The following is a 25225-nucleotide window of genomic DNA, read 5'->3' as shown; positions in this document are numbered from 1 at the left end:
CTATATATTAATATTATAATGTGAACATTGTCATGCTGACTTGCTACGATACTTTGAGCTGAAGCACAAAGGAGAACAAAGTAACATGGTTAATGATTTAAAATGAAAATTGTTTCCTTCCACTAAAGTTTAAATATAATTTGTTGGATGGACTTCTTCTTGTTCAATGAATTTAATCATTTAAATTGGTTAACAGAACCAAAATTAGATGACATAATGAAAAGAAAAATTGATCCTTATAAATTTTTAAAAAATGTGAGGATAAAGTTTAAAAAACTTTATTGAGAATATGCAAATAATTTAAGGGTTTGTCTTTTCTGCAGTTACTGCAGATAAATTATCTGCAGTAAGTCCAATACGACGTTATTTTGGGACGAAAATCATGATATTTTGTAATTTTAATTTATTTCAGGGTTATAATCGTCTTTATATTTATTATTTTTTAAGATTTTAATACCAAAACGACGTCGTTTTAAAAAAAATGCAGATAACTTATATGCAATAACTGCAGAAATATTTTTCCCATAATTTAATTGCATCCAACAATAATTTGAATCTCACTTGCGGAAGTTTCCATTTCCTTAATTTGACTATCACCTAACATTAGTTTGTCCTTTTTAAACTAGCTATGTATGGATTACGTATTTGTCACACTTCATGGACCTTGTTTGGACAAATTCATCAGCCCGAGCATAGATTTTGTTGATGAAGAACACCCACTGGGATATGTGGGATGACCTATAAAGAATCCTCGGAAGCAAATGGAGGATGGTGTGATCCATATGATCCATTTATCTCAAGAAATTAAGTAGGGGTGTTGGCAATCTGGATTGGATCAATTTTGAAGCAAAAATCATCTGGTCCAATCCACACGGTTTGATCATTTAATCATCCATTCGGTTTGAATATTTTTTCAAATCCGGTCCAATCAAATCCAATTTAATTTGGTCTAGATTGGATCAATTTTCGGTTTTACAAAAAGCCTAAAATTTCAGTCATACAAACGACTAATTATATCATAATGAAACCATACAAAGTTACAAACAACTGAAAAATTCAAGCCTTCAAACTAAAACAAGTCTTAAAACTTATGAAGAGTTAAAATAGAGTAATAAACAATAAAATATTAAAACAAGGTAGTTTGTTATCAATAACATCTAAGAATCCAAGTCTACGAAATAATAAGATTCTAAGTCACCATCTTTCTCTTCCACACTTCTCTCTTTCAGCTTGCTCAATGCTCATTATGTGGTCTAAAACAACCAATAAGATAGCAACTTTCATGAAAATAATGAATAATTGAAATTTAAAAATAGCAACTTACATCATCAACTTTTAATCAGAATCCACACCAGAATCATCATCAGTTTCTGTATTTGGAGAATTCTCTAAAACAATTATAATAAAATATTGTTAGTAACTTAATAATTAGAAAAATAATTTTTTTATATAAAATTAAAAAATTATACAAGTAGAATAAAATAAATTACCTATCTCTATCTGTACAAATTCTTCTATAAGTTCTTCTACATCATTAGAAAAAGGAGTGGATCGAAACCAATTTTGTGCACAAATTAATATTTCAACTATTTTTGGAGTAAGAGAACTCATGTAGTTGTTAAGAACTATACCCCCAATGCTGAAGGCAGATTCTGAAACAACTTTAGATATTGGCATAGCCAATACATCTTTAGCTATTAGACTAAGAGTACGATATTTGCTAAAATTCATCTTCCACCAATTCAAAATATCAAAATTTTGTGTTCCTTTCTCTAGTGGCTCCATGAGATACATATCCACCTTATTTTTATTCAAGCTCTCACTCACAGTTATGTCCTTCTCAAATTCACTAGCAAATGAAGAGTTATCAGATGCTACCAAATTAGTGTCTTCTATTTATGATGATCTTTGGTGGAATTTCAAAAATAATAAATACATACTACATTGGATTTGTTTGGATTTGATCAATTTTCACCAATCAAATCGAAAATCGATCCAATCCAATTAAAATATGTTTCTTCTTTTTTCGATTTTTGGTTTTTTGATTTTTGGTTAATTCAGTTATCAGTATTTCGATTCAATCACCGCGGTTTGAATCAGTTGATGAACACCCTTACAAAAAAAAACTAAACTCGTGTGAAGTTTCAATTAAGTGATATAGATTATCTCTCTTGCACCATGTTATCTTATGCATAAGATGTCGAGCTTTACTTTGATTTGTAGCAATAATGTATGAGAGAATTAGATTTTTCTCACTTAAAATTTGGTGCTTATTATCCATATCTCTCTTTTACTATCCTTTACCTAGAATTTAATGCTTGGTTTTTTTGAATTAATATATATCAACTTTTCATTGACTCACACAATTTTAATTATGATAGTTCAAAAAGGCCGACAATAGAATCTTACACTCAATCTTGACCATTGATCCATTAACATTCAATGACTCGCATAATTAAAAAATTACAGCTATTAGATATACATAGAGTCAACGACTAATAAACTCATAATTTATCATGTTTTAAGGACTAAAATTACATGTATTATCTAGTCAAAAGCATGATAACTTAAAGTTAATTGATTAAAAAACATAGAGTAGTTAGGTTAATTGAACTTATTTGTGTTCCTCATCTTTAGGAACTTGAGAATATGATCAAGCCTACGGTAGTGCTATTACAATGATGGATTGAGTGATCCAACCCCAAATACCTGAGTGAATAGTATACTATTTATCTTAGTGAGGGGTACTTAAGTTAGGTTCTACTTTCCTTTGGAAAATTGAAAAAGTATTGTTTGAAGTTCTCAACACTGAAAATCATTCATGCTTAGTATAGTATTCTCCTGAGCATCTGCTCTGAATTACTTGTTTGGTGCAATGTTATACTTGAATTTCATGTATTCTTCTCCCAAGATCACTTTCCTGCTTCATATTGTTTATTCTAGTTTATTGTCGAGGACAACAATGTCTAAATCTAGGAATTGCTCAATGTGTCTCCAATTTATTATGTATTAAGGATTAATATGAGCATGAAATTGATTTAAAATTAATTAAAAGATGAGAATTATAAATAAATTATTACTTTATTCTCATTAATATTCTCATAAGAATTCTTATATTTTGCAAGAATTTTTAGCTTAATAAAAAGATAAATTGGAAGGCTCAAGTGATTTGTTTGGATTTTTGAATCGTATAATTGATTGAAGATCTTATTAAATATTCTCTTGAATATTTTTAAGGAAAATTTTCCTTTAAATATAAAAGGGAAGATTTTAATGATTTGATTAAAAATATGATTAGAGATTTTAGTGAAGATTCTATTGAAGATCTTATGAGAAATTAAAAGATATAGTTTCATCACTATTAAAAGGCAACTTTTGGAAACATAAAGAAGGCTGACATATTCTAAAAGAGGAACACAAAGACTAGATGAATCCCATTTTTCAGAGCTCAAGACGAAGATCGAAGAAAGATCAAAGCTTTGCAGTGGCGATCAATGATCATTCTTCTTCTATTCACTTCATTTATTTTTAATTTCTTTTCTTTTCATATTTTGTTAAAGCCAGATATGTATATGTCTGGCTAATTTTTTTTGTAGTTAGGAATATGGATCCAACGTGAATCATTGTTCTGGTTTAATTCTTTTCATTAATAAACTGTCTCAAATTATTTGTGTTTACCTTGATTTGTATGTTTAAATCCTTGTATGATCTGGCCAATTATATAGGGATAAAGACGGCTTCACAATTAATATATTGGAATTTTGATCTAAACAGGGGTAGAACACCAGTTCTTGTATGATCTAGACATAAGCTTGTAGAAATTGCAAACTTTTGTAATTCATCGTGCTTAAGGCTTAATCTAAAAGGAATTATTAAGACATTAGGATTCTGATTGAGTTAAATGGTTAAAAAAACTAAGACATTAGAATTTAACCAATTAATTCTTAGATGATGAATTATTTGAAACAATTGAGATAGAATATTATTGAATTGAATTAAACAATAAAAGGGAATCGGAGGTGAAGTAAAACTAACTGCGTTTTTATTCGTAATTTTAAGTTCATCTTTTAAATGAATTTCTTTAGTATGCATCTTTAATTGAATTTTTAATTAAATATTGGTTACCTGTTGAAATCACTTTTGAATGTCTAACTTAGATAAAATCGATGAATTATTGCTTGACTTTAGTCCTCGTGGAAATGATACTCTACTCATCATTTTATTAGTTGTACGACCGGTATATTTATCGTATTCACAACAGTACTTGGAAATCAATTCCTGAGGACACTAGGAATCATTGGTTGGCAAAATTCTCGGTAAGTTATGCCCATCTTCTGGTTTCTAATTCATTGTTATCAAAATTCATACTAATCACTTGTATCAAGTTGTATACTAATCACTTGCATTTTGGCAATTTTTAAGATCATTTTACGTAGCTGCCTGAGCATTGCTCTGATTTGGGGCTTATAGAGCTTCAAAGTGGTATGATAATAAAATGTATAAACTCATGAGTGATAAAAGCAATCAAGGCTAGTGTGATCCTGAGATACAAAGACAATTGAAAGAACAGTGGAGGCAGATAAGAAGTTTAAGTAAAAGTTCGAACAGAATAAGCTAAATAGGATGCACTTGAGCGGACCCTCATATGCCGGAGGCTCTATACAGTTTAGTGAGCATATGAGAAAAATAGTAAGTATATATTATTTTCTATTTTGGTATCCTTTTGTTTTCACTTTCAACTAACTGACACATCCATTTTTATTTGTAGGCCGCTCGTGGGGACATGCCTCTTGAATCTATGGATTTTTCTACATTTGAAAAGATGCACTCCCAAAAGTCATAAGTTGGGAAGCACTGGTTTAACCCCAGATTAGGTAAAATAACGGTGAGATGATGATTACTCTACTTTTGTTAGAATTACAAGATTTTATTCCATTAATTTTATCTCGCTCAATAATTTGTTTTCGTTTTGCAGGAGACCTACCAGAAGCTCTAACATAAGAGGGCGACGCAAGCCACGATAGAAGGTGCATCCACCTCCTCTCAGTCCAATATAAATCTCTTCCTTGAAGCTGTTGTTGAATTCAATAAAAAAGGAAGAGTGTCTATGTTAGGAGGATCAGCTAGTCGATACAAGACCAGCAAGCGACCCTTCAGCCAGGTTGGAGCTGTATTTCGGGGTAAAGATCCCAAAATAGTTTAATATTTCCAGTACTTAATCCATTTAAATTAAGTACAAAACAATTGATTTTATGATGATGTATTTGCATATGAGCTGAATAGAATGCAATAGTTAGTGACCAACTTGAATGTCGAACATCAGGAGACAACGTCCCATCTGCAGGCTCAGTCACAGCAGTTGTTTGCTCAACAGCAGATGATGAATCAGATGCAAGAAATGCTTACTCAACTAATGAAGGAGAAGAAGCAAGAGGAGAAGAAAAAGAAGAATTCGAGTGCAGAGCCTTCTAAGTCTGTAAATGACTCCTTCTTTGTTGACTAGGAGACTTTTTTATATATTGTTTAGGATTATTATAGTTTTTATTTTTGTTGGGAAGATTTTTGTATTTTTTAAGATTATTATTACTTTTACTACAATTTTGTTGATCCACATTTTTGTATTTTTTTTAGGATTGTTATTATTTCGTTTTATTGATACACATTTTTATTTTTATTGTTTACGCATTATTGTTGTTTTTTGATGTTTATGTTACTTGTTAGTTTTATTCTTGTGTTGTTGTTGTTGTTGTCATTATTGTTGTGTGGTTGCTGTTTAAAGGTAGGAAAATAAATGAATTTCAAAGAATTTTTTTTCTGGTTTGTCAATTTGCGATGAAAATATTTATAACTCCGTCGCAAATTTGCGACAGCATTATCAAATAATACCGTCACAATACTTGCGACCGCAACTTCAAATAATTCTGTTGTAAACCTTGTGACTGGAACATTTATAATGTCGTCGTAAAATTTGCGATGAAATTAGTTAAATCTTATTGTCACAATAGTTGCGACCAATTAGTCATTCAGTTCCATTTCAAATTTGCGATAATACATTTGCGGTGGAGTACAATGTCAATTATAAATTTTAATACCTGCCATTTGCGAGGGAATTCAACGAGTTAGCAACGGAATCATTCTGTGGCTAGTTGCGACAGATGAAAATGGTCCGTCAAAAATAAGATATTGCCCGTCACAAATTATCTATTTTTAGTATAATTTGTATGATTGATTTTTTTTTTCAACATTAATAACACAGTAAAAGGATAAGTATAACAACTCTTGAGCATCTCTAATTGATTAATCTCTACCTTATTCTTGGGATATTTCCTTGGAACGGGGCAAACATTTGCATAACCATCAAATCTTGAACCTTTACTTTGCCAGCTAATTATACGCTGTCAAGTTTTGATTTTGGCTACTGTTTCTCCGCATTATTCTTCTACCAACCTAAAGTTTGGATACTAGATCCCTCGATGCAGTGGCAACATTGTCATGCTGACTTGCCCAATTTTAAAATATATATATATATATAGGGGAGGGTTTTTTTGACTCCAGAGTAAGACTTTTAAGTCTTACTCCAAATCCCAGCCGTTGATGGACGGAAATCAACGGTTGTCATTAATAGTATAATTATTAATTAATTAATTAATATAACTTCCTAAATTATAACCGTTGGATGGACGAAAATCAACGGTTAGGATGGAGAGTAAGACTTATAAGTCTTACTCTTGAGTCAAATGATCTCTCTCCATATATATATATGAGGTAGGATCCCTAAACACCAGTGTCAAATTTAAAATTTGATACCTCATCTGAAAGCCGTTAGATCAAAAAAGATCAACAATGTCACAGACTTACAAATCAGAGTCGTTGATCTTTTTTGATCTAAGGCTCTCAGATGAGGTGTTAAATTTCAAATTTGACACTGGTGTTAAATGATCATATATATATATATATATATATATATATATATATATATATAAGACGCTATATATTTGAGCTCAAGCATTCAAAAATTGGATAAGCACAAAAGAGAGCTATGTAACATAATGATTTAAAAAGAAAATTATAAATAGGTGGACTTCTTGTTTAAATTCAATCTAATGTAAGAAACTTATAAGGTAAGAAAATTATAAAAGATTTATATTTGAGCTCAAGCATTCAAAAATTGGATAAGCACAAAAGAGAGCTATGTAACATAATGATTTAAAAAGAAAATTATAAATAGGTGGACTTCTTGTTTAAATTCAATCTAATGTAAGAAACTTATAAGGTATGAAAATTATAAAAGATTTTTTTTTATAAAACGTAAAGAGTTTTGAATTTTTCAAAAACAATATAACATAGAGGGATGTCAGAAAGCCATAAACATTTTTTGATATTGTTGAAATGTATTCCCACTATAACATGTCAAAATATATTTGATGCTAGATCAGATACATATAAGAAAAAATTGATATTCTCTAAATCATATACAAGAATTAGAGATATTATCCATTACTTGAAGAACGGAAGGGAAGGGAAAATATTTGAATTCATAAAATAATTGTATGAGTGTTACCCGATATCAAACTTGTATTTTATGGACGTTTGGAAAATTGAATTAAAATTTATTTAATAATGATGATGGTATTAGCTAGGGACACACATCCATGAGGATGTGAAAATTTTGATAAAATGTTGGAAGAAGTATAATATATTCTTGGCTTTTGGAGTTAGTGTTTATATGTGTTTGAAACTTGAGTTTTTAGACTTCAGCTACAGAAAAAGTTTGAGAAGCTTTATTGAGCGAATTGTAGGAAATCTTAGATTTATGCAGAAGCTGTTTAGGACCTAGTACATTGGTATGCTTACCGAATCATCCTTGTTTCACAATTACCTCTCGGTGCGCAGGTCTCGTGTAGAATCTTCCCTTGTAGGATTCCTCTTCACGAACAGCTCACCTCAGTGCCGCAGCACGAACAACCTCCTTGAAGCTAGACTGTGGCAGATCTTCCAGACTATCTCTCGAGGAGGATGAGATGGTTGTGTGGGCAACCGTTCAGATGATGAACGCCTGCCTCTTGGGGTTTGTTTCTGATGATCTGTTCACCTTGGAGGCACAAGAGGAGAAAACTATGAATATATACGCTTAGGTCTTAGACATAACTCAACCCTAAGCCTCATGGGCTCAAGTGTCACTGAAGCCCAATAGGACTTTAGTGACCAAAAGAGCATATATCCAACAATCTCCCACTTGCTCTTTAAGATACAAACTTGAGTTCGTAAACCCAAGGCCATGTAGCCCATAAGCTATCATCATCTGATAATATACCCCATCCCTTGTCTCGAGCTAGCCTGGGGACCTACCATTTGTCATTGATCAAGGCTCCTGATAATCTTTGAAAGATTATCTAATTCGACGCTACTCCACTAAAAGCCCGAACGTGAACTCCAAGATTAATGACCTTTATAACATGAATATGCATCGCCCCTTTGTAGAATGTCTATAATTGATTGACAAGTTTTCTGTAACTCAATCAATTATTTATTCCCTTGACTATGATAGTTTCTCTAATGGACTACATGCACTGGCCAGTGTCTTTAATATCCAAGTACCAAAACATATCAAGGGGACATATCCTACAAATTCCATGTTGTTTATCTCATAAATAACGATAATCAAATAATCTCACTCCCAAAATACCGAGTTATTGGCCGTCAATAGATCGAACCTCACCCGTTGGTAAATCAAAGAATGAAAACTATTTGATTACCTATTTATAATAAACTCAGGATTAAGAGCAATCACATAACTATAGTTAACTGGAGATTTGATACCTTATGACAGAAAAACAACCTTAATCAAATCTCTCCTTGATCCTTTCAATGTGAATGTTAATTCACACCAATATTTTACAATGATTCGGACAAAACCATTTCATAAAATATTGCAGCCTGAATAAAGTGCCCAACTTTATTTAACGGATGTGACTCCATTCATCAATTGTGAGAACCTATGATCATGTCCTCCATGAACGTATCCATATGATCATATACTCCACAATTTGATCCGGACCTTTATGTTTGTAAATAGTGCGCAAAATAAATAAATAAAACCTTATTTATGAAATTCAGAAAATTATTTTTATTGTTTCATCGTCTTACTCCAAGAGCACAATGAAACCAATAACTCCCACTTGCTTAATGCAAGTCTGAGATCATCCTAAGACCCAAAGAAGTAACATGCCTCTCGAACACAAGTTCAGGCAAACTCTTAGTAACTGGGTCTGCAAGATCCACCTCTAATGCTATCTGAGTTTAGTGAAAAACTCATAGCTCGAGGTTGATTTTCTTGAGTCAATATCCACTTGAAATAACTGAATTTTTGAAAACTCAGCTTTTCAAGACTCCCACTAGAATATACCAGCATATAATCTCTCGTTCTCCAAAGATACTTAAGTACATGCTTAACAATAATCTAGTATTCCTCTAGGTTCAAAATGGTACTATCTCACTACTCCCACTGCGTGACAGATGTCTGGTTTAACGCCCAACATGATATGTGAGAGTCTACCTTTGCCAAAGCATAAGATATCTTGCTCATGCATTCTTCCTTCTTAGAAGTCTTTGGTCACTCCTTAGGAAGATGAATTCCACATCTGAGAATTATAATTCTTCTCTTAGAATTCTCATGTTGAATTTTGGCAAGAGTTTTGTCAATGTAAGTAGTCTGAGGTGATGCCAACAACTTATTCTTCCGGCCTCATAAGAGTTTTATACCAAGAATATAATTGGCTTCCCCAGTACTTCCATACCAAAACACTAACTTAGCCAACTCTTTATGCTTGATATTACCTCCACATTGTTTCTAATAAGGAACATATCATCTACATAAAGTACCAGAAAAGCTACTGTCTTCCGTTGTATCCTTTACATACAAATACACATCATTCATCAAGGTTCTCTCAAAATCAAAATTTTGATAACCTGATCAAAATTGATGTTTCAAGACCTGGATGCTTGCTTAAGTCTATGAAATAGACTTTCACAACTTGCATACCGTGTGTTCCTACTCATTTGCTATAAACCCTTTTGGTTGTTGTATGTAGATATCCTGACATCGAACTCCCAAAATGTATTCTCATAATTGAGACTTATAGCAACTAAGAGAATCAGGATAGACTCAAGCATGGCGTCTGGCAAAAAATGCCTCCAAGCTAGCTTTGAAGGTTTTCACCTTTCTGTCCATCCTCTCTTTGCCTTTTATGTCCACATGCACGTTGTGGGTTTTACCCCTCTTGGTGTCTTTACTAGGACCGAACGGAGTTGAAATACAAGTATTTCATCTCATTGTTCATAGTCTGAGCAACACTTGACCAACAACATCTTCTAGTGCATTATCGTAACTAGTAGGATCAATATCACTCAACAAGAGACAACTTGAGAGTTAACAAGGTTCTCTCCCATTACGAATGTACTGCACTAGACCTTGTGTATTTATAGGTAAAACAAAAAGTGGGTCAAATGATGGATCTTCAATTTCTTGAGGATCCGCTTATCCTTGATATTGTTCCTTTACATGTGATACTAATATTTCTACTAGTTTCACTTATATATTATCATGTTGAATTTCCAATCATGGTTCTCTTGTTTGTTCACTTAGAGATATATCTATCCCCTCTTGAACAATCAAGGAAACAGTGGATGAAGCTTCTACAGATTCTGAAATTCTTGATGTGAGATAAATCTCATCAAGAATAACCTAACTTAAGAGCTTATAATTTCTTATCTAGTCCTCCTTTAAGAAAATCATGTGAGTGCTCACTTAGATTATCTTGTCCTTAAGACTAAATAAGAAATCATCCCTAGTTCTCTTAGGGTAGCCAAAAGATATGCACTCTTCCATACAAGATTCCATCTCATTTGACTGTTGTTGTAGGACGTGTGCCGTAGCACCCTAAATCCGAATATGGTTTGATTTGGGCTTGCACCCTTTCCATAATTTTTTAGGTGTCTTTACAACAAACTTTGACGGAATCAAGTTAAGAAGGTACATTTCCTTCTCTTAGGCATCTCCCTTGAACAACATTGACAAAGATGAATAACTGAACATGATCTTCACTAAGTCTAGAAATGTTTGATTTTTGCATACTGCAACTTCATTCAACTAATGTGTTCTTAGAGTTGACAGTTACAAAAACTATCCCCTCTTAAATCAGGTAAGACCTGAACTTACTAGACAGGTAGCCAACACTTTAGTCAGACCAAAGTGTTTTTGATTTGAACACCTACATGCTTTTCTGCCTCAGACTTAAACCTCTTGGAAATTTCCAAAAGCTTTAGACTTAAGGCGCACTTGGTTCATCTGTCCAAATCCAGAGTAAACATTCATATAATGAAGTACTCATCACCTCTTCTGGTCGGAACGCTAAGTGGTCCACATACATTAGTATGTACCAGTTCCAGTTGAATAGTTGCGCAAACCTTTTTGGCCCTTGTAGGATTGCTTGGCCACTTTACCTTCCGAATAGGACTAACATGTAGCTGTTAGTTAAAAGATTCTTGAACTTTCAGTCTCTCTTTTAACTAAAACATATTCTCTACTTGAGATAATGTGACTCAATCACAAAGGCCAAAGTTATGTTTAATTTGAAACTTTTATTTCTTTGGTGAAAATCGTTGTTCATCATCCTTTCCATTCAACACAAAAATTTAGGGGGTATAGGACAAAGGTAATAAAGACTATTTAAACAATGTACTAGAAAAAAAAATACGAAGATGAACTTCGAAATGTAACTGAGGAATCAATTGCAATGTCAAACCATGTTTTAACCAAAACAACTAACAAAAATTGAATTCCTCTTGAAATCCTGAACAAATAAACAGTCACTCAAAACCATAGTCGTATAAATAACTTGTCCTACTGCAAATGCAGACACAAGTTTCCATTTTCAAGCTTAAAATATCTATGTCCATTGTTGACAGGTATGCCATGTTTGAACTACTACAAAGAGTAACAAACATAATCAGTGATTCCTGAATCAATAATTCATTCACTGATCAGGCCTTGATATGCCCATGTCAGGTTCTTTTTTATCACCTCTGGGCAATTTTTCTTTCAGTATCCCTTCAGTCTGCACTTGAAGAACTTGCCTTGCGGCTTCTTCATAGCAACTAGTTTGACAACTGATAACCAAGTCATTTTGTTCATGTTACCACCCTTGGGTTTCCCTTTGGATTTAACAAGACTCTTAGCAAAACCTGCACCGACTGCATTCTGTCTAGCAGAGCTGCTAGACGCAGAAAACATGTCATTAAGAGTCTGAAGCATTTCTACTCCACTCTTAATCATGTACACTTGCTTCTGCAAGTATTTGGAAAGACTGACAATAATATAGCAGCGAACTACCATATCTGCCCTTTCCTAATCTAAGAAATGCATCTTCTGCAGGTTGCTATGGCCCTCGCATTGTCAGAACAAATTTTAGCTTCCACGTTTTAGAACAATATCAAAAAATTTGCTTTTCACTTTTTCATAGTTGGTACCATCTAGAGGTTTTCGACTCAAAATCATTTCTAAGATATTTTCTGAAAAACATATAAAGCACACAATTACAAACAAATAATGCAATAAACAAACGAAGTGCAAGTAGATTCTCATAACTACTCTTGTTTATTGTTAACAATCCTTCAGTTTATCTTTACAAGGCTTACGATGGGCAAGTCACTTGTAAAAACCAAAATTGTTATTTGGGCCTTCAGTGCCATTGCCAGAGCCTCGATGGGAGGGTTAACAATTTTACCAAAGTTGAATGTAATTAACCATTGTTTAATTACAAAATTATCCTTAGTGTCTAAGCATTGCCGACGATGGGCCGTACAATACTTTACTAAAATTTTGAAATTATTAAGATTTAATCTAGTGAAATCTGATTATCCTTATCCGATGGGGCTTCAGCGATAACCATTTCACTAATAAACCCACAAATGGAGCCCGCAGGTTTTTAAAATTAATTAATTTTTAAAACCTTCACCCATTCAACATTTTTGTTTGAGAATTTTCATAAGCTCAGTCGAATTCATTGTTTAATTTCAAAATTATCTTTAATAACTTAGTATTATCGACGATGGGCCGTACAATACTTTATTAAAATTTTGACATTATTAAGGCTCAATAAAATCCAATCATGCTTATCCGTTGGGGCCTCACATGATTATTTTATTGATAGGCCCACAATGCGCCTAGAGGTTAAATTAATTTCTTAATTTAAATCTCTTCCCATAGATATTTAAGTCCAATCTAATAAAATCCAATCATGCTTATTCGATGGGACTTCACATGATTATTTTATTAATGGTCCTATAATGCGCTTGAAGGTTAAATTAATCTCTTAATTTAAATCTCCTTCCATTCAACATAAACAACATTTTCTAATTTCCAAGAATTATTTAATTGAGAGTATCCTTTGTTTGATTTCAAAAACTATATAAGTAAGAGCGCCGATAAACGTGCACTAAGCTTAACATAATTTTGAAAGCATTAAGGTCCTGAAATCCGGTCACTTTACGTCAGCGTGTGCTCCAAACAATCATGATACATGAATGTTGTATGCAACGTGTGTTATTCCATGACCATTTCAGAAAACCCACAAATTACTCGCAAAATAAAAGAATTCTCTTAGGAAATTTTCTCTAATTATTTTTCTAGATTTAAATCATCCAAATAGCTGACTTAATTATCAACAATCATAATAATTATCATTTATGAGGATAATTTGAAATCAAAATAATTTCCATAACGATTATTTGTCTTGATGTTAATTATCCAAAATTAATTAATTCAATTATTAATCTAGATTTTTAATAAAAATCATAATAATTATTAATTAATTTCTTAGGATGATTTAAAATCAAAATAATCCCATAATAACTATCATACTAGTCACTGAAGACATAATAGCTATTATGCTCATGCAATCATACAAGTTATGCAACAATATGGCACCACCTATTCTATATGGCATGTTATCGCAATAAAGCATGTTATCAATCATATAATTTATACCAATCAATAAAAGCATTAAATAATAAATCATAATTACTTTAATCCATGGCCTTCCTATTTTAAAGGAAATAAAAAAAAATTAAATTAAATAATACAGCTTTGGAATTTGACTTTCGCCTAGCCCGTAGTATCTGTCTCAAGCCCCTTTAGGGTTTCATGGGCCCAAAAGCCCAAAGACCCAACCCTTTGGCGAGAAACCCTAGGACGCGAAAGAGGAACCCTAGCCGTCAGGTCTGCCGCGCCATCACCCGAAGTCAAATCAGGCTGAAACTCCTGGGGAAGGAGCGCCACGTAGAGACGAGTGCACCGCCGCCGGAACCACCCAAAAAGGTGGCCGGACGCTCCCTCACTCTCCCATTCTTTGCCGGAGAGTGGCGGCCACTCTCAGCCTCTTGTGGAGGCGCGTGGTGGAGTGTGGAGTCTCCGATGGCGGTGATCCACCCACCGTTGCGTTCGTCTTTCCGTCCTCTTTCCAACCATATATAGATCGCCCCATTCTGAGATCGGTAAGTCCTCAAAAAGTCTCCGACAGTGCTGACTGCGCATCTTCCTTGCGATTTCTCGATCTTGAACTTTTACAAAATATTGAAAAAATACACAGAAATTCCAAAAATAAACAAAAACAGCAAGGAAGAAACCTAATCATATGGGATTATCCTCCTTGTTACAGATCGAGAAATACACTAGAGACCCTAACCATGGATTAAAGCATTTTTACCGATTAAAATTTAAACTTTTATGAAAATGAATTATAAAATACACATGCTAGATTCATACCATAATCCTAGAACACTAGGTGCCACATTTCAAGAAGCAAAACTAATTACATGAATAGTGAAACTAGATTCACATACCAATGTACAGCCAAGGCTCTGATACCAATTGTAGGAAATCTTAGATTTATGCGGAAGCTGTTTAGGACCTAGTACATTGGTATGCTTACCGAATCATCCTTGTTTCACAATTACCTCTCGGTGCGCAGGTCTCGTGTAGAATCTTCCCTTGTAGGATTCCTCTTCACGAACAGCTCACCTCAGCGCCGCAGCACGAACAACCTCCTTGAAGCTAGACTGTGGCAGATCTTCCAGACTATCTCTCGAGGAGGATGAGATGGTTGTGTGGGCAACCGTTCAGATGATGAACGTCTGCCTCTTGGGGTTTGTTTCTGATGATCTGTTCACCTTGGAGGCACAAGAGGAGAAAACTATGAATATATACGCTTAGGTCTTAGACATAACTCAACCCTAAGCCTCATGGGCTCAAGTGTCACTGAAGCCCAATAGAACTTTAGTGACCAAAAGAGCATATATCCAACACGAATATCCAAGTAAATTTTTTTTTGATGCATTGCAAGTAAAATTTTAATACACTCAATACTTTTTATTCGTTAGTCAATTAATGAAATAATTATTTTAGATGAGTCAAGAATAGACAAATGAAGACCGACTTGCATCCAGATTCCTTACAAATAGTTATTTTATTTTTTTAAATAGATAAATTAAAATAATTTTAAAATCAATAAATAGTTTAAAATCGAATAGAATTTCGTATTAAAAATATTTTGATTTGAGTTTCACCTACGTACCTAACATTTGTTTGTCCTTTTATATGACTTTCACCTAAGTAAGATAAGTTTGTCTTTAAAATAACAACATATGAATTGCGTTTTCTTTTGTTTTGTTTTTTTTTGTTTTTTTGGTAGTTATGAATTGCGTGACGTATTTTACAAATGAGAAATGTTTGTTAAACTATAGAAAAAATAATATCAAATGCCAAGTTGGCAAGTGGGACATATACTTATAAATAAACAATGGTTTTCCTTCACGCCCACACGCCTATATATACATGTAGAAGGAATACCACAAATTCATGCAACTCAACATATATATACTAGTACGTAGAACTAGTTAAAGCTTGTTCTCTCCATCTCTATATCTTTGTAATGGCTGAAATAGCTTATGGAGAATCTAAATTGGAAGTTGCCTCAGGTCACTTCAATGCTTCATCTCAGCTAGTGCTAGCAGGTCATCATCATGCTTATCCTTATTCAGCATCTGATGATGAAATACCGACCGTTGATTACTCTCTGCTCTTCTCTGATAACCCTGATCAGCGATTGCTTGCCCTTGAATATCTGCGCCAAGCATGCCACGAATTTGGCTTCTTCTATGTGAGCTCATGTGTTCTACTATTTATACCATATACCATGTGCATGCCTGCTTTGTATTGCGTTTTAATATAATGAGATGTTTTAGTGTGTATGTGTTTAAATATATATAATGATATATTGCATGTTATATAATGATAGATTCATGTTAAAAACATTTTAACAAATTTGATATATAACTTAATAATTGAATTAATTAATGGATATAACAAATAAATTTGTATATATTACATTAGCATTAAATAAAAACTATTGCATATAGTTAATGTGTCAAATGATTATTTTCGTATATATATAAAAAAATTTGTATTTATTATGTAATAAATAAATTTTATTCTTTCATTAAAAATATTAATTTTATATAAAAATTCATTACACATTAAAATTTATACATACATTTATAATTTTTAAATAATATACAAATTTGATGAAAGCCATTTTTTATTAATTATATAATAAATAAATTTAATACATTAAATATTGTAACATATGTTTATATTAAAATTAAGGGATAAGTTATTCTAATGATAAATCAGATTGTTTCACCATTAAAACTGAATCAAGTACTCTCTGCGCCTCGAAAGGATTAATCTTCTGCCAAAGAATATATTGAGAAAACTCAAAAAAAAAAACTGAATCAAGTTCTCTATTTCTTCATCAAAATCAGTTTCAACTATTGTCTTTTTTTTAATTAAATGAATTAATTTAATCAACCATTAAATCAAAACAAAATCAAATGTAAGATACTGGTGTAAAAGTTTATTTGATCAATATTGTTTCATGTGCATGCAGTTGGTAAATCATACCATCCCAGATAGAGTATTTGATGGTGTTTTGAAGGGAGTTTCTAATTTCTTTGATCCAACAACGCGGGATGAGAGGAGAATCTATAGCAAAAAAGACTCATCAGATAAAATCCGTTGGGGCTTTAACTCCTCAGATATTGAAAATAGAGAATATCTCAAGGTTATTACACACCCTCAATACCATGTTCTCTCCGACTCAGCAGGTTTCAGGTATTTATATTGTGTTCTAATTTATTCAAATTTTGATAATATTCTATTAATTTATTGTGCTGTTCCATATATTGAATTTTGCTTTTGGCTTATTTCAATCATCAGCAAAATTTTGGAAGAATATTGCAAAGAAATGAGAACCATAGTAATTGGATTAGCAAGGGCAGTGTCAAAAACCTTAGGGCTTGAAGAAAACTACATAGAAAAGGCCTTCAACTTGAAATCAGGCTTTGATTTAACGGCCATGAACCTTTATCCACCAAATTCTAGATCCAAAGGAGCTGTAGGTCTTCCTAAACACACTGACCCTGGCTTTGTAATTACACTTGTTCAAGATATAAATGGTGGTCTCCAAATCCTATCCCACAAAGGAAAGTGGATTAATGCTCATATTCCCCATCATGCCATACTCATTCAACTTGGTGATCATCTTGAGGTACTTCTGTTCAATTTAATTTCCTTCACATGTGATTTACTAATAGGAATTAACTTTTCTCATGTAACAAGAGATAAAATTATCTCCTGCAATCTCAAAACGACGTCATTTTGAAATTTGAGATACTTTAAAAAATTTACTTTCTCTTGCAAGAGAAACACTTTTCCTTTAGTAACTATTTGAAAAAAAAAATTCCCTTCCTCTCGAATTAACTTGTTTCTTAACCTTAATTAAATGTAGATCTTAACCAATGGGAAGTATAAGAGTCATATCCATCGAGTTATTGTTGACAACAATAAGTTGCAAAGGATCTCCTTGGTCACCCTTCATGGACCTTCGTTGGACAAGTTCATGAGCCCGGGCATAGATTTTGTTGATGAAGAACACCCACAGAAATATTGTGGGATGACCTATAAAGATTCATTGGAAGCAAACGGGGGTGATGAGATCGATGTGGAATCATCACTTGAGAAACTTAAACTTGTGTGAAGTTTTAATTAAGTAATATAGTCCCCACGCATGAACACACACTTTATGCCATTTATAAGATAGTGGGCTTTACTTGATTTGTAATTTGTAACAATAATGTGTGAGAAAAATAACTTTTTCTCACTTTTGTATTTGGTACTTATCATCAATATCATTGTTCTACTTACATTATTTCGAATAAATTTTCATCAACTCAACAAAAAGACTTAGAGAATTAGAGACGAAATTAAAGATGAACTTCACTTTTGTGTCAGAATCTTGCCTCGTTAAAAAGCATTACAAAAAAATAGGTGATTAGTGGAGGTCATATTTGTAAATTGTAGAGGTCTTTGACCCCCACAAAATACATTAGTGGCATCCACAATAACCTCCAGTTTTGCATGCGCCACAACACATTTTGTGGGGGTTTTGTGTGCAATGCCACAATTTCTTGGAATATTTTTCTGAAGGTTCTAGACCTCCACAAATGCTACACTTTCTAGAGGTTTCAAACCCCCACAAATGTATGTTACACTTTCTGGAGATTTTAGACCCCCACAAATATTGTATTTCTGGAGGTGCACTAACCTCCACAATATGCTTTACTTTCTATCACTTATAGACCCCCACAAATCGGTTTTTCATTAATGAATCCAGTTTAATAGAATTGGCATAATAAATGGTTTATAAGCAATGTGTAGCGGGTTGGTGCGAATTAGATTAGCCTGTTTACCCCTCAGCTAATTTAACTTTTTCTGATTTTCTGGAGTCCATGTCGATGGCCCTCAAAATAGTCAAAATACATAATTCATTGTAATATATAGTTCATATTTGTAAACGTGTTAAAGTGGGACAAAATATAATGTATGTGTTTAAAGTGTTCTTAAAATATAACAAATCATGAGAGAGTTAAAAACCAGTAAATTTTAATTCCACTAGGAGGAGTAGAATTAAGTAGAACATAACAAAACTTTAAGAAGACAGATCATAACATGTTCTTTATTTATGGTTACCAAACGCTACTATACTAGTATTAGTGTATGAGTAATACACATAAGAGATAGATCAAAATCACAATGTTTTCAATTTTTGTGTCTATTTCTTTCTTCGTTAATGATAATTGGACCCCATCTATTTAACGCATGTAAAGAGAGAAAGTGAGAGATACAAAAATATCACATGACCAGATCATGTCAAATTTTAACAGATGATGTTATTGTCAGGACAAAAACCACAAAAGCTAGAAAACAAAGGACAGCATATTGTCAGTACTTTAACATGTCTTCCACTCGTTTATTCTTCATTTCCCTTAAACTTCATACCAATGCATTATGAGTTTTTACTGACTTCTCAACAACTCTTTCCCTTGCTTTTGTTGCCTGCAATAATCACAAAGTACAGTTTTTTAGTGCTAGTTAGCTATGCATCTTTATCATCATCCAGTGCATTCCACATGCAAAAGAGTCTAAAAGAAAATGCAGTTGGAAAGGAAAATTATGAGCAATGGGAAATTTATATATAAGAAAACTAAAACGAACCTCTTTCTGCGAATCTGTTAATGCTGTTATGATAGCAAGTATAATTAATTGTAGAACAGACCCTGATACAGTTCCCATCCAAAGCCCCTTGGCTCTTAGTTTTAGATGAAAACCCAATAACAAAGCTATTGGAATTCCCACAAGATAATAGGCTCCAAGGTTGACATAAGCCCCTAATATTTGAAATCCTCCACCTCTGGCTATTCCTGTAGATATAAGCAAGAAGGTTTATATGGCCGTAGATACAAATTAAATCAAGTTTTATTTGCACAGAACAATAGTGTTTCAGCAAATAGAAACTCACCAGAGAGTACTCCAATTAGACTATCGGCACTAACATACTTGATAACTTGAGAATATCTTCCCCTCACAAATTAGTATAATTGTAAGGGTTTTATTTAAACTACCTGTCAGAACAACTTATGTATGTGGGGCTGTTCTACCATCTTAATTCTAGCCTGTCATTTTCCTACAAAAATGAGATTTATTAAGTAAAAGTGAAATATTTAAACTACTAATCTAACATAGGAGACTGGCTCATACTAACTTAAGGCAACACAGTTATGCTTCGATGCATATCTAGATTTGAAATTATTTATTTTTTAATTTTCTTCGTAGACTTCAGCTCTAAAAATGAAAGGGAACCAACTTATATTACATGATATTTCTTTTAAATCTAAATATAATCTAAATAAAAGTTTGATGAATTTAAAGGAGGCGATTGCCCCTTTTTACCTCTCTCTGGCTACACCACTACATAGGAGCATAGTAGAAGAGCCACAATTTATAGCTTTCAACTTGTGAACAAAATATGGAGGAACAAGTTGCTAGATTGAATCTGAAATCAGAATGAAATTTGTACTGAATAATATTTTGGTATCAAATTTGAAATCAAAATATGCCTCTTTCACCTATAAGATCTGATGTCTATTCAGGTATTCTTATCCATTTATCATCCAGAGACTAAATGTGCAGGAGGAATAGTCTCAACTATGATTTTGTGGTTGTTGCTTTATTGTGCCTTCCCTTCTCTATATTTATTCAAAGAAAAGTATTGGACAGAACTGCTACCCTGATATGTATATGTTAATTTTAACTAATGTTCCACAGAACCTAACAAATTGGAAAGGGTGGTCTTTGAAAAAGTTAGGAGAGTTGGGACTACTCATTTGTCTAAGAGCTAATATCAATCATAATTTATGTATAAAATTGAAACTTTATCAAACAATCACACATGACATAGATGAACAACAAATCATAGCTTATAGTTATAAAATCAAAATCCTCAATTAATTGTAGGAACACAACTAACGCCCTACCTCGAACCTCCATGAACATCACCGTGCTGCACCTCGCTTCTTCATTGGTTCCCCTTTCTGCACCTCGCTACAAACAAATCAAACAAAAACCCCAAACTTTAGTTGAAGGAAGAGCAAGTCCAATGTACGAGAGCAAGTCCAAGTCCAATTACAATTTTTCAAATTCTTAGCATCAACATGAATGGGCCCCATTTGTAGAACCATTGAAGTGGCTCTTAGATTCATCATCAGCCGTGACTCTTTCAGCCCATGTCGCTACATTTTAATTACCATTTCCAACAACTGAATGACCATGATCTCCCGTAATTCCAGTTGCAATGCATACACTCTGGAGGAAATAGCAATCCATGAAGAAAATAGTTAAGTAAACCATAATTGATGAGAGAAAGAAGTTCCAAATTAACTTCTTTCTTTTATTAAACTAAACCATCAACAACTTAAGTAACCATAAAATTTGATCAAACAACTAATCAGAATAGTGCACTAATGAAGGAAAACCTGTAGAAGCCATATGGTCAGACGCCCAATCATAAAGCAATGGATTGCAAAATGAATTCAACACACAAACACAGCAATAATTATAAATGTTAAAATATTTATAGAAACTTGGAACTTCTACATACAAATATTCAAATGAATTGAATATAAAATTCAAGCACACACAGCAATAGCCATTATAATTTAAAAAACATATGCAAAAAAATCAAGTAAAATTGGATCGAACTGATACCTGTTGGCGTGAAATGTAATCGACCTTGATGGATGATATTGAAAGCAAAAGCTCCGGAAGAGGCAATAGCTTCTCAACCTCGCGAACGCTGCTTCCTTCGCTTCCACGCCGAGATCCTCAACCATCACCTTTGAACAAAAACAAAAAAAATTCTTCAACTGCTCGAAGAATGCTCTTCCGGAAACTCAAATTGATCACGAAATAGCTTCCTGGAGCACGAGAATGTGGTTTTAACGAAGTGCAGATTTGAGATTTGGAGATAAAATCTTAGTAAAGAGAGAATGAGACTATTCTAGAGAGAGACCTTGAGCTTCTAGAGAAAGTTATACTATAAACACGACGAGATAAAAAGTGTGAGAGGGATATTAATTTCATGCGATCTGTTGAGATATTGGCGTGGTCTGAATATTATAACGTAACCAAAAATAAGTTATAAACATGAACTATTCTATTTTAATTAAAAATGCAAAAAAAAAAATTAAGAAATAGCGGAGAGTTCACAACAATTTTTTAAAAAATGCAAATATTTTTTTGGAAAATCTATAAAAAAATTTAGAGATTAATAATATCCAAAAAGTAAATAGAAATTATAATATATAAACAATACAAAAAAAGAAAAACATAATAACAAATTGTGGAGGCTTAAAACATGCCACAAATTACATTATTTGGTGGAGGTTTTTTTTGACCTCCACTAAATAACCTCCACTAATTACCTCTTTTTTTGTAGTGAAGACTAATTTTTTTTTGTCTCTAATTAGAGTACTCGTACATTTCTAAAATATAATTGCTGGTGGTTATCCAAATGTATACATATAGAGATATGATATTGTTACTACCAATTAGTGTTACTAACTTACTATCAATGTCACTACTAGTTTGTTTCACCGTTATATCGATTATGTTGATTCAACGGTTATATTTATTTTCACCTTTGTATGATTATGATTCCTCATATTTAATGTGAAAACATTAACTATAGGGGAATCATAATCATGCAAAGGTGGAAACAAATATAAAGTATTAAATATAAGGAGAAGAAAGAAAGTTAAATCAGAACCGTTGGATTCACATAATCGATATATCGGTGAAACAAACTAGTAGTGACATTGGTAGTAACACTAATTGATAGTAACAATATCTTATCTCATATATATATATATATATATATATATATGGGCTTATCGTTTCTCAAGCAGCTTGAAATAATTTTATCTCCGTCTACTAAATCATAACCGTACAAATATTGATTAACGGTGATAAAGGAAGAGAGAGAAAAAGGGAATCATAACCTTTCAAAGGTGAATCAATTAATACAAGAAAATAAAAAAATAAAACGACATAGTTTTAGGGTAGCGTAGATAAACTTATCTCAAGTTATCGGAGAAATATTTTTTCATATATATATATATATATAATTGCTGATTAGTAATCAAAAGTTTTCCACAGATGAAAAAATTTTCAGTATGAAAAAGAAAAAAGAAAAAATTAAAGCAATTAATTTCGGTTTACCACATCTATTTATTTTTTAAAAAAAAAATATTTTCTAAGGCATGTAAGCAATAAATGATGAATAACTATAGTTATTCAATTAAATATAAAGATATCAAGATTGTTGGTAGCATTAGGAAGTGATTACACTATAAGAGATACACCATATTAATTGGTATTACATTTTGCAATTAGATTGTTCTCTAACTTTTACAAATCACATGGATCCTCTTATATCTAAATTTGACATGACTTTCATGTTTTAGATCATAGTCATTCATTCATGTCAATGGTCATTAATTAAAATGGTTTTTCATTCTACGAAATGACATAAATTACAGTTGGACCGTTGATATGTGAATAAATGACGGTAATATAAGACATGACAAGGTCAAGTCAAATGTCAAAATGGACTCATGATTTGTAAAATTTAGATATTGAACCAAATGCAAAATACTTTTGATTTTTTTAAAAAAATTATTCTAAAAAAATTGTATATAATTTTATTTTACAGCGTATCCAAAAAGACTCTTAATATCCTTAGCAAGTCCTAAACTAAAGACGTCTAGAATTTATCTACTCATAAGGGGAAATCTTTACAATTGTATTGCGAGGTTAGAAAAATATGAAGGATAAGAATATAAAAGAGGTATAGGTTAGAAAACTAACAATTATAATGAACATGACAATTTGGTAATAGCATGAATCTCTAATACAGACACTTTTGAGAAAACCTATCATTCGAAAAAGGCTAAGAATTAACCCTTATGCTAATACTTGAATACAATTCAAACTATTGTTTATTGTTAAATATTTTGATGTAATAGTGTTCAAAGAAGCAACGATGTAAACCAAAGCTTTAAGGAGAGTAACCATGAGTAGTCTCAAGCTAGCAAAGGGTAAGAGCAAAAAGGAATGGTGTCTAAGGACACAATAGCTCTGGGAGTATTTTGACAGAGTAATAATTCATAAAACAATATATAATAAGGTGTTTCTTCAATGACTGAAGAGATGTATTTATAAATGATGAAAATTTCCTAATGATGAGTGAAAACGAATCATAGTTGGTTCTATCGCAGTGAGCCCCATGATATATGAGGCAAGCACACTCATTATATGGGAGGTGTGAATAGTGCTGATGAAGGGGAGTGAGATCCTCTGCAATATGAGTATAAAAATCTCACTTTTGCTCGTATTGAATTGAACCTGTATAACAGGTCTAGAAACAATTTGACAAATATTTGATTGATTTCTTTATTTGAATACTACGAGAAGGAGTGGCTTTTCCTCTTAACTACTATCAAGCAATTATCCTTCAGGACAAACCTTTTATGGAGAGTGACATCAAATATAAAGCAGGCGACTTGCTATAGTAAACGGGGTTTGCATTTCTCATTTAATATGACACAATAAACTTTTTTACATATACAACATTTTGTGGGGCTCATATTTTTTGAAGAAAAAAGAAACTATGGTACGCAAAACGAATCTCTATACTATTACACAATCACTTTTCCTACAACATAATCATTTTTCCTACAACATAACTCTTATAAAACCCATAATAAATTGCCTGCTATATATTTGATGTGGTCAAGATAAAATTCATAATCATACTGATTTTCTATATATTGACTTTTGTCGCAATCAGATACAAAATTTATTCCATCTCTATACTATGTTTCTAATTATAATATTTCTACGAGAGACTATAAAGCTTGACCTACAGGGAATATTCCGTATCCATCAAAAGATTATGCAGCTTCTTCCTAGTAACCTTATATTAAATATCTTTCTCTCTTCCGTGATGAAATAAATTAAACAATCTCATAAAGAGGTAATGAAAAATTATAAATTATAAGAGTATAGTATTCCTTATGTTGTAGAAGATAAAAAAAAAATTTACATACATATAAAAGTGTATGTTGCTCATGTTTTCTCTTTTTCTCTCTTCTTTTTGCGTGAGCTCCACATATTCTATATGTGTAGGAAATAAATTTATCTCCTATAACA

General features: G+C 32.4%; 1 protein-coding gene across 1 annotated transcript; it reads left to right on the top strand.

Moving 5' to 3' along the window:
- Positions 1-15989: 15989 nt before the first annotated feature.
- LOC133307338 (2-oxoglutarate-dependent dioxygenase 19-like) lies at positions 15990-18155 on the top strand. The gene is made up of 4 exons (XM_061507836.1): positions 15990-16217; positions 17007-17230; positions 17336-17666; positions 17907-18155. The coding sequence occupies exons 1-4, from the start codon at positions 15990-15992 to the stop codon at positions 18153-18155; spliced, it is 1032 nt and encodes a 343-aa protein (XP_061363820.1).
- Positions 18156-25225: the final 7070 nt, after the last annotated feature.

Source organism: Gastrolobium bilobum, unplaced genomic scaffold (genome assembly GCF_033153095.1).
Source record: "Gastrolobium bilobum isolate Gb01-03AN ecotype WA unplaced genomic scaffold, APGP_CSIRO_Gbil_v1 utg24366, whole genome shotgun sequence".
Taxonomy (NCBI): domain Eukaryota; kingdom Viridiplantae; phylum Streptophyta; class Magnoliopsida; order Fabales; family Fabaceae; genus Gastrolobium; species Gastrolobium bilobum.
The sequence above is the reverse complement of the archived record's forward strand: the minus strand, read 5'-3'. Positions and strand labels throughout refer to the sequence as shown.

Bases quoted from the DNA above. Each gene is read 5' to 3' on its own strand.
- LOC133307338 (XM_061507836.1), top strand. From the start codon at position 15,990: ATGGCTGAAATAGCTTATGGAGAATCTAAATTGGAAGTTGCCTCAGGT. The intron at 17,231-17,335 runs GTATTTATATTG...TTCAATCATCAG, and splicing joins TCCGACTCAGCAGGTTTCAG to CAAAATTTTGGAAGAATATT. The intron at 17,667-17,906 runs GTACTTCTGTTC...AATTAAATGTAG, and splicing joins AACTTGGTGATCATCTTGAG to ATCTTAACCAATGGGAAGTA.